Source organism: Lingula anatina, chromosome 1 (genome assembly GCF_051362555.1).
Source record: "Lingula anatina isolate TDL-2025a chromosome 1, LinAna3.0, whole genome shotgun sequence".
Lineage (NCBI taxonomy): Eukaryota > Metazoa > Brachiopoda > Lingulata > Lingulida > Lingulidae > Lingula > Lingula anatina.
In genome coordinates this window covers 21,447,667-21,458,586 of record NC_141767.1, presented here as the reverse complement: position 1 = coordinate 21,458,586, position 10,920 = coordinate 21,447,667, and the positions used below count along the sequence as shown (strand labels likewise).

The 10,920-nt window shown below is 34.4% G+C and overlaps 1 protein-coding gene across 1 annotated transcript; it reads right to left on the bottom strand.

Moving 5' to 3' along the window:
* Nucleotides 1–2,172: 2,172 nt before the first annotated feature.
* On the bottom strand, nucleotides 2,173–10,830 carry LOC106178459 (SH3 domain-containing YSC84-like protein 1). Its single transcript, XM_086999835.1, has 9 exons — nucleotides 10,674–10,830; nucleotides 10,270–10,413; nucleotides 9,935–10,048; nucleotides 9,709–9,773; nucleotides 9,239–9,480; nucleotides 8,428–8,626; nucleotides 7,765–8,098; nucleotides 5,270–5,365; nucleotides 2,173–2,957 (listed from the first exon to the last, which is right to left on the bottom strand). Exons 2-9 carry the CDS (start codon nucleotides 10,382–10,384, stop codon nucleotides 2,848–2,850), a joined length of 1,275 nt encoding a protein of 424 aa, XP_086855961.1. The 5' UTR covers nucleotides 10,385–10,413; nucleotides 10,674–10,830; the 3' UTR covers nucleotides 2,173–2,847.
* Between the last annotated feature and the right edge of the window lie 90 nt (nucleotides 10,831–10,920).

Below are 10,920 nucleotides of genomic sequence, written 5' to 3'. Positions count from 1 at the left end.
TTCAATCAGGATTGTCAAATGGGTTTTCTATGTGCGATGTATTGCCTACAGTGCAAAGTTCTTGAAAATTGTACTGCAATACACGGATAAAACATATTAATAAATCTAAATCAAGGGTTTTCTAAGGCCCATGTCAGAAGATCGTGGTAGGTGATTAAGATGGTTCTACGACTACACTAGAGGTAATGGGATCAACATTAAACCTATGATATAAAGAAGGGGTGGGTAATGACGTGGGGCCCGTTTCACGAAAGAACTATAGCCTACAAATGGGCTAAACTTTTAGACCGATGGTTTTACACCCCATTTCCATAGATTTTAGATCGATCTATCCCTGTGGGGAGTCTCACTAGGTTACTGTCAGCTTGGCCGGCTTAAGCGTCTGTCCCGCCTACTAAAAGCTGTAAGGGGGTAATTTACTATGGTGTCCGCTCGGCTGACTGCAATTTAGCCTGAACCCCCAGGGAGTTAGGTCGATCTAAAACTTAATCTTTAGATCGATCTAAATCTCTGGGAAAGCACCCATAGAATCTAGATCAATTGTCGATTCAAAGTGAGTCTACTTTGATCCGAGATGAGTCGGATCAATAACGAAATATTGCGCCTGTTTTACAAGAAGAAAGAGATGGCTATACTGATTTACCTCAAACAGAAGTAGTCCATATATTTGGTCTAAAGGTTTTATACAAAATTTCGGTTTAAAATTCTTTTGTGAAATCGACCTCTGAATATTTTTACATAGGCACATTGAACATTAAACTGAATTTTTTGGGAAGTCCGGCTAGGAAAGCTATAGAAAGACTTACACATACATGTAATTTTTGTCCTCAAATATTGCTGGCACTTGCCGAAGACGCAACTTAAATTTTCCTTTGAAGCAGCGGGGGAACATTTCTTCCTAGCAGCTTCAGATAAATGCTCAATCAGGCACTGTTTATTTTATTTCAACTGAAACTTGGACAGCGGTAAATGTACGCTTACGAAAAAAATGTCTCGGTTTACGAAACTTAATGGATTGCTTTTTTCTTTCAAACCTTTCTACCCCTTTTAATCTCATAAAGAGAGCTTGGAACAAATTTCCAAACGTTGACAATTACACCAATTTGTCTTCATCCTGGCGACACCGATGTCTATGTTTATATGTTACGTCAACGAGCTCTTTGTGCGTCTTAATTGAAACCCTGTCGTTCCAGTCTGCTTTATGAATAATCCATTTGTATATTTGTGCTAAAACACGATATATCAAGTAACAATTGGGCGTTCAATCGCGGTGAGATATCCTTAATGGAATGAACATTAAAAGGATAGTAACGGAAACTTCTATTACATCATTTCAAAAAAACATACCGACAAAAAATATGTCCCAACGTTGTGGAAGTCAGCCAGCTTTTAACGTAGATTCATCAGTGCCTGCGGTTTGGGTGGTAGTCTTCATACTTCGTAACGAGGGCGGTATCCAACAAGTTAAACAAGAAGCCTGCTGGGACCGTCAGGCGTCATGTAGCACATTGTCGTCTGCTGTTTATTTCAAAAGTTATTTTATCGTTTGAAGTTGCCAGTTCCCTCTGATGTAATACCATTGACTTCAATTAAGAACAATTCTGTCGTTGACTCATCAAAACCCGTTGTTTTTTAATCAGGCGATGGCTTTAAACACAAGTGACTTTCTCTAAGGTTGGTTCGACAGTGAAGTTAGTGGTATAATTCGAAAACGGTGTTCTAGCTGGCGAAAGGATCAGCTGTGCAATTTGCCGTTATTCCAGTTCAATGATTTACATAAATTACAGGGATAATAACTCTTCGTTTCGGCCAAAAAATGAATTTTCCTGGAGTAAACAACAATTTTCCCATACTTACCAATGGTTAATGGATCCATTTTTACATTCAAAGTTAGTCCCTGGTTTTTTTTCTAAAAAGTTTGTTTTAACACAGTATAGCCATCAATGGAGGTCACGTGGTCTAAAGACAAGCTCAGATATCAGAACATTAGCTATAACTGCCGTTTTTGTGGTAAAACAGAATATATTATATTTCTATGAGTTATTCACAATGTTTTTATTGTGAAATATAGATCTCATACGAAGAGTTATTATCACTTTAACTTTCCAGCTTTAAACAGCCTTAAACTTTCACATATATACTGATTTACCAACGCATTAAAAAAATTCAACGTTTTCAGTTCTTAATGTTTATTCTATTCTTCAGACACAATTCTTTATTTCTACAATTGTGTTAATCAATACAAAAATTATGAAAAAAAGTTCTAGTTCCTGGATCCCGTCCAGACAAAGACCATGACATGAAATTCAAGATTAGTACAAAGTACTAATACATCAACATCTGAAAAAGTTACCAGTCCAGCTGGAACCCTACCTGAACTATTCTACAACCATTAGATAAGAATGCTCGGCACTGGACAGAAATAAACATGTATGCTCAATTTTCTAAGCACCTAGTTCAGACAATACATTACACCGATATGCACCAATAATCAAATAACTACAGATTAATAAGATCATCTGTATCACTCTACGATCATTACTAAATAAATTGGCTTATTACAGCTACCCATTCACGATAAATATATACACTCTCTGAAAGGAGTGTACACTTCCCTTGAGACGGTGCTCTTTTAACAGTTTGTGATTTTAATGTCCTGCAATACAAATCACCATCTTATCTAACACAACACGTACAAGTCACTTTAAAATATTTCCAACTTGAAAGGGCACACAACAAGTAATTCAACCACCTTTTTCAAACACCTTCTCTCGGATAACTTGAAATATTTTGTATTCCCCTCAAAACCATAGGCTCCCTCATTTGTCAGTTTTTTTTTTTTCTCTTTCAAAGAACTTGGACATAATTTGCAGGAAAAATCCCAGTTTTGCCATGAATGGAGCCCTCCCACCAGTCGTCCTGGGTGTCTGTCCTGGTCAGGACCACTATCTCTTCTCCTGAAATAAAAAGATAAATTCAGTTAAAAAATTTAGTTAAAAATTACATAAAAAGTTAAAGTTAAAAATTCAGTTTTCAATTCAAAGAATCCATGTACCAATACATACATTGCATATCATGTACAACAGACAAAGCAAAAAAAAAAGTGTACTCTGAATATTACTTTAATTTTTGCTATTCATATGCATTCACACTTTAAATGAATGTAATAAATATAATATTATAGATAACTGATGTGTGTATTGACAGGGATTTATATTCTTTTAAATACAAAGTGAATGAAACTAGAGTAGACTACATAACTCGACATCTTTTAACTAAAATTAAGATATTAAAAAAAAAAAAAACAAGTGATCAGTGAATTGGTATCAAGTTAATTATCAAAGTATCAGTTCATGCTTGACATGTTTCAGAAGCCTTATTGTTGCTCTTTATGAAAAAATACAAAAAATGACACTGCTGCCCAGTTTCTTAACAGACATTAAAATAAAAATGGGAAAAGCAATGGATCACTTTTTTTCTATCATAACATCAAACACTTTTTACAGAATAGAAAAGAAACCATGGAACCCTAACAAGATAACTATAACATCAATATTTACACAGTAAAACAAGCAAACCACACGTAACAGCGAAACAAGAAAATGAGATTAAAAAATGTTGTTCGTCCATCTTTTTTTGCGCTTCATTATTTCAATAAATACAAGCACATGTCATAACTGGCAAAGTTTCAACTACATCACAAAATCCATTTTAAAAGAAAGGTTACATAAAAAATCTATTTGTGTGCCACTAGGAGGGAGTGATGTAATTTATTTCTCCTTTCATATCAAATTATGTCTTTTCTTGCAACACAAGATGCCAAGCATGCTTGATGAGTGATGAAGTCACACTGACATTTTGCAAAAACGGCAGGTTACCACTGAGGACAACTGAAACATCAAGATGCCAAAAAGGCCCCACTAAAAAATGAATGAAAAAAAGCTCATTTCTGTGTTAGTTTTACAGGTAAATTAGATGGCAAAACACCAAGAATTGTTCAATAATTATATTTTTATGTCCGTTTAGAATATGTTGTAATCTAGTTAACATTCAGCCATCCAATTTGTGAACAAGAGTATTCTCAAGCGTGAGAAGAAAAAAAAAAACATGTATATCATCAACAGCAAAATTGCTCCCAATCAATTTTGATATTGAGGACAAATGCAAGAGTTAAAGCATTCCAGCAATTCTGCTCAAACTTGCTATATATATTTTCATTTATGGGAATCCACTTAGCTGAAATGTGAGCAGCCCAGGCCAACCAGGCTGGTTAGAACTGCCTCAAACTAGTTAGCTTTCAGAGTACCTGGCCTAAAACTGGCACATAAATTTAGCTTTCTAATATAAGCCATAAATTTCACTTCATGCAGACCTTTATTCTGCAAATAACATGGATTACATATAACTAGATTTCCATGCACCCTTATTTTTATTAAAATTTTATACATTGTCTTATTTCATTTTTTTTCACATAACATAAAAAACTGTAAATTGCACTTATCTCCAGACATTGTAACAATTTCACTGACTTGCAACTTTTTTCAACACCCGTTTCTGAACATGTATATCCTCTATTAACTGAATTTACTGCATATAAGCCTCACAAATAGTGCACTGCCTTCCAGTAAACTGTGCTTAATTAAATATACAATAAAATAGCTAAGGTTGCTACATACTTTTAATAAATGTTTAAGTGAAAGCGAAAAAAAAAAATTTCCCCAAAGAGAAGCACATGCTGGTAACCCCTATTCTACATTATTTCATTCAGTTTTCATACTTCAATGTTTTCCTGGCATGTTGATGTATACATTTAAAGATTACAAACATCCCTTTATCATAAAATAGAACACGCTGGCAGTTCTAAATTTCACCCATTTCCCATTTTTATTAAATACATCATATAAATTTCACTTAGTTGTCTACTTCAAATTACATATGCCACTGCAGTGTTATACAGACTGAGGAATAACATTTATGAACACTTGCTAGCACCCCAGGACTGTCAAATTTGATAGACAAAGTTCCATGTTAACATATTCTTTTGACCTGCTGACAGCTCGACTAATTCACATGTCACAACTCATGCTTTACTGAATTGTTTTAAAATTCCAAAAAAAATTACCTGAGGCGGATATACAAAACTAACTATAAAAAATGGGCTTAACACTGTCATCTGCACGTATGTACAGCAAAGATGTGGGCATGTGCGGGCATGTGTGCACGTATTTCCATGTGATTGATGTTATAATTATGTTTATAATCAATATACCTTTTGCAAAAGTCAGATCACATGGTTTGATGGCAGAAAAGGCCCATAATGCCTTAGCCTTCAGTGGGGCATCCCAATCTGGAGCATCACGAGTACCTGAAACATTAGGAAAGATACACATAAACAATGATGATGGAGGCATGTAGAACTCTTTGCATAAAATGGTACAGTAAAATGTGTTAGTTGAGAAAAAAGATCAGACCATGTGTACTGAGAAAACTGTAAGAGCCTGAAATCTGAAAGTTTTTTTTTTTTTTTCGTCTGGGCTCTACAGAACTATCAAAAATATTAAATATTAATATTATATGTTTTATTAAAAGACTTTTATTTCACAGATGTCAAACAATGAACTTCTGTGAATAATTCTCCTTGAGATGCAGAGTAGTTTAAACAACTGCAGGATATACCTTCTATTACCCAACAACTGGAAACCAAACAGATGAATAAAGTGAGTTACTAGTGACTCTTCAACTCAAGGCAATTACTCTTCACAAAATCTGAACAAGGCAGCAAAGCTGTCAAATGTACAGACAAAAAGCAGGAAATAACAAAATAGGCTTCTGTCAATTCTGATGCAAAAGTACATTATGTTAAACTGCAAATTCAACATCAAATTTTAATTATGCTCAACAGGTAATACCAATGTAAGTAAAATGTGAAACAAGCATAAGGCTTCAGGCCCATGGGAGTTCAAGTTCACACTTTGAAAATGTAAAACTTCCAGAAAAAGAAGTCAATTAGACTGCTTTTCCAACTTAGGCTGCATTTTAGTCCTGTATTTCTTTTTTGAAAGTTTGGCAATCATAAGTAACATGGTTTTCCCATAATGGTCATCATGGCAGCAGCACCCAAAATTGTGTTTTCTTCTATTCTGATGCAATATTACATAATGGTTAACTGCATAATGACAATCAATTTTTAATAACAAAATATATGTATCATGGATTTTCAGAAAATGTGACTAGCCTGGGTCTTCAAGCCTGTGGAACTTCAAAGTCACACCTTGAAAATGCCAATATGTGAAAAATTAAATTTTCACAAAAACTGTTTAACTGGCAGATTGCATTGCCTACTGAAGCTGTATTTTAGTCCCATGTTTCTTTCCTGTAAGTTTGAGAACAGTAAGTGACATGGTTTTTCTTAAAAGGTAATCATGGGAGCAGTGCCCAAAATAGGTTTTTTTCAAATTTTGATGCAATATTACATAATGTTTAACAGCATAATGACCATCAATTTTTAATAATAAAATATTAGTATCATGGATATTCAGAAAATGTGACTAGCAAAGGTCTTCAGGCCCATGGAACTTCAAAGTCACAACTTGAAAATGTAAACAAGACAGCACTGTTCTTAAATGTTTTTTTCCCCATTTATAACAATTTTTAACATAAAACAAAATTAACAGTTTACTGCCATTTTTATATGATCAACTAAGAAAATTGATGAGATGAGAAAAATATCAATAGAGCAGTGTTAAATGTCCAATTGCTTCCATTCTGAGATTCTGAACATAGTGAATGATTGAATCTGACAAACTGCAATGATATGAGTTTATTTCCATTTTTGAAACTTTATTACACAATACACAATAACATGTTTACCATCATTTTTACAAAATCAACTAACAATGTTGTAAAGATGTAGGAAATGTCAAACAAACACTTTCACGTATCTTATTAGTTTAATAATGAGACTGTTAACATGCCTAAAAATTGAATCTGAGGAAATGTGAAAAAACAGCATACCTTCTAAAAAAATTGCATGATTATGCTGATTTACGAACTCAACCTGCATTTTAGTAAAATTGACCACTCCTGTGACTTTCATGACAATTGGCCCATCTGTTTTTCTTATATTGTGTTTACAGTGTTGCATATATGCTGAAAAGTGTAAAAAACAGCATAAATAGTAAAATAGTGGCCCGATCATGCCGATTTTCGAACTTGACCTGCGTTTTAGTAAGATTGATTACTCCTGTGAGTTTCATGACAACAGGTCTATCGGTTTTCCTTGAAATGTGTTAACAGTGTTGCATATATGCTGAAAAGTGAAAAAACAGCATAACTACTAATATAGTGGCCCGATCATGCCGATTTTCGAACTTGATCTGCGTTTTAGTAAGACTGATTACTCCTGTGAGTTTCATGACAACAGGCCTATCGGTTTTCCTTGAAATGTGTTAACAGTGTTGCATATATGCTGAAAAGTGAAAAAAACAGCATAAATTCTACAATAATGGCCCAATCATGCTGATTTTCGAACTTGACCTGCGTTTTATGAATATTAGTCAGCTCTGTAAATATAAAGCCAAAAAGTAAAACTGTCTTCCACTTATGGTGTTAACACTAAAAGTGCACGGCGACGGCGACGGCGACATGATCGGCGACGACAGACGCAGGTGATGGCAATATGTACAGACACATCTGTGTCTGTACATAAAAATGTGTTAACATATTTGAAACAAATGAAAATTCCAGAAATCCTGATTGACATACCTTTATGTTTAGTGACCACAGTCTTAGAGGTAGTCGTTTTTGTGACCTTAACTGATTGTGACCTCCAGGAGGGTTTAGACGCCTCCTTCTTATAAGACGGTGGGCTGTAACCTTTCTTGGGTGGACTGTAGCTTGGCCTACTGGAGGGCAAATTAATTGGTTCTTCAAAATATCCTCGTCCACTTCCTCCGTATTTGTCAGTAGCTGAGTAACTGTCATCATCACTGCTGTCTGATGCATAGGAATTACTTGGAGACTGAGACCTTCTAGACGCAGAGCTGGACTTTCTCGACTTAGAGGGAGATTTGGACAGAGGATTCTTGATACTAAAGCCCTGGAACATAGATAAACTCTAAGCATTAGTGAAAGGTACTAATCAAGCAAAGACAAAGATGAACAAAGATGAAGATACTGAAGCATTGTAATATGTATGGTAACATTTATACATGAATTTCAAAGTAGTAATGATTTCTTTTTTTAAATTAAAAAAGCCAAACTAACAAAGCACAATTCTGGTTATAAATAACAATATATTAAGAATGAGTTCAAATGCCATTTACTTTTTCTTTCAATTCTAAGCACCCAAGAACATATACCCAGTAAGAGGGTATAAAAAAAAAAACATACTTCATATCACTTACTTCCACCAACACACTACTATACCTTAATTTTACTAGCCATTCCTTTCCCTGCAGCTGCCTTTGTTGCTTCCTTTTTAGCATAGTCCTTAGCATATCTCATTGCTGCCTTGGCAAACATTTCCTTGTGTTTTTCCAGTACTTCATACAGTTCACTGCATTCTGAGGGCCTTGGAACATCCCCTCGCAAGATTTCAAAGGCACGTATATCTTCATTGTAAAACCTGGTGAATTAATGGTGAATCAAAGGTCACATATTGGTTTTATAACAAAGAAAACACAAAATGATGCCAAACTGATATACTGAAGCTACAGGGGCTCTTCATGTTGATGTTTTAAAATTTTCTTTACAAAACAGATCATGTTCATTTCATTTCATGTTCATTCTATTCAATATACTTTGGGTATTATGTTATCAAAAATGGTTATTTCAGAATTATTGTCAGTTCATTTTCTACCTTAAATTCTTACCTTTACAGCACTAGAAAATTAGGTGATGAGTGAAAAGATATCAACAGAACAAAACACGATAACTCTCTGGCCAACAACAGAGAACAATTTCACATTAAGAATTTGATGACATCAATACCTAACATAACTGGGTTAGTCTCAAACTATTTCACCCTCCCTTAGTTCAAAATGCCATTTTTGAGGGAGAGAAAGGGGAAAGGGGGTGACTACAATGGAATGACACCTGAAGTTTCCAACACCTCACTTTCCTGACCAAGTCTGCCACTTTATAATTTACAGATGAAATATTGGAGGGTAAAAGATTTTCCTGAAAATTATGATGCTTGATACATATATTTTAGTTTGTTTTTCTGTCTGGAACTCACTTCTTATTTGCATCTTTCCTCTCAACCAGTCCACTACCTTCCACAGAGATGCCAGCAAAGAGACCTTTAGTCTTGGAGTAAGTATAGATGGCAGCAGGGCTCCTGACTGAAACATCTCCTTCCAAGTTGCGTCCCAGGGGACCAGCTGCTATTGTGAAGTTACCCCCTAGTGTCAGGTTGCCACCTTTAGAAAAGGCATCTACAGCCGAACGTTTGTTCAGGATGATGACAAAATCTGTTACCTGAAAATTTCATTCAGTCTTAATGATAGTTTAAATTCCTTACCAAAAAAAAAAAAAAATAATAATAATAATAATAATAATAAAATAAATAAATAAATAAATAAATAAAATTAAAAAAAGTCTTTACCCCTTTACTAAAAAAATGTTATCACTTCAGCTGTAATTAAATCTTATGATGTCTGGCATAGATTTTTAAGAAATTAAAAATTGAAAAAAAATATACTATACCTCTGCTCCTATTTCAAACCCTCCTCCTAACCCGGCTAGGGCGATGGCTGATGGTGGTGACCATTCTGAAATACATAAATAAATATTCTAGGTGAGTTGGATAATTTAATAAAAGGAGCTTATATCTCAAACTGATCAATTGTTTTGCTGTTAATCAACGCAGAGTCTGTGTCTAACCTATGGTGTTCTTGAAAAATTATACAAATATGGTGTTAGGAAAACCTACTTCCATTTGGTAATTTGGCTATGACAATTCCACTTCCACCCCTTGCTGTGACCAGGAAGCCAGCCTTAAACACAGTCAATATTGCGAGTCCTTCTGCATTGAGTACTAAACCAGCTAAAAATTTTAAAAATATTATTTTTTTATCAATAGTAATATCTGATTGTCAAATTGTTAATTTATGTCAAATTGAATTGAACATCTTGATTAAATCAATAAATAATTGTTGTGAGAAAACGGTGTTTATCTTTTATCTTAATTCTAGAGGCATGCTGCATAATTTTTTTATATAGATCGCACCATCATTCAAAGGTTAACATGTGATTCATTTTACTTACATGGTATGAGCTTGTCTGGGCCAACTTTAGCATTTGGTATCGTGAACTCTCTCAGGATCTTTGCTGCTTTCTTGGCTTCGGACTTGAGACTATGTGGAATAGGTGTGTTCACCATGGTCAGGCTTTAAGTCTATACTTAGTCTCCTAGTAAATTTAAAGTGAGACAAAAATATGTTTTGACATCCTGTTTATAAATGTTGAACAACGACACAAACAGACACAGGTAATCAGCATACACCTTCAGTCACATGCACATGTATCACTGCATGTACCTGTACATATACTGAGTAGACCCTACAGTATATATATATAGCAGGAAGTCGAATTTGGAAAAAAAATGCTGTTTTATTTAAGTCAAGATAGTTCTTAATGGAAATTCATATATTCTCTGCCACTCAAATTACCTGAGATTGGTTTATAATATTTCTGTTCAGTAGGTTCGAATTTTGTCATTACAATATGTAGTATCTTGAGCAGGTTCACGTACATTTATACACGTAGTAGATGACTTTTGATGTTTTCGTTTGGAAAGGTACATGTGTAGCGCATGCGCAGAGGTTTTTCAATGCCAAAACTACTAAAGTAAGGAATCTGGGTTTCAGGATAAATAAAAATAAAAACAAAAAAAAAAAAAACATTTTCTGTCTTTAA

Coding starts and splice junctions, on each gene's coding strand:
- LOC106178459 (XM_086999835.1), bottom strand. CDS start 10,384: ATGGTGAACACACCTATTCCACATAGTCTCAAGTCCGAAGCCAAGAAA. Junction 9,774..9,934: donor AGCCAAATTACCAAATGGAA/GTAGGTTTTCCT, acceptor TATGTATTTCAG/AATGGTCACCACCATCAGCC. Junction 8,099..8,427: donor GAATGGCTAGTAAAATTAAG/GTATAGTAGTGT, acceptor TCTATGTTCCAG/GGCTTTAGTATCAAGAATCC.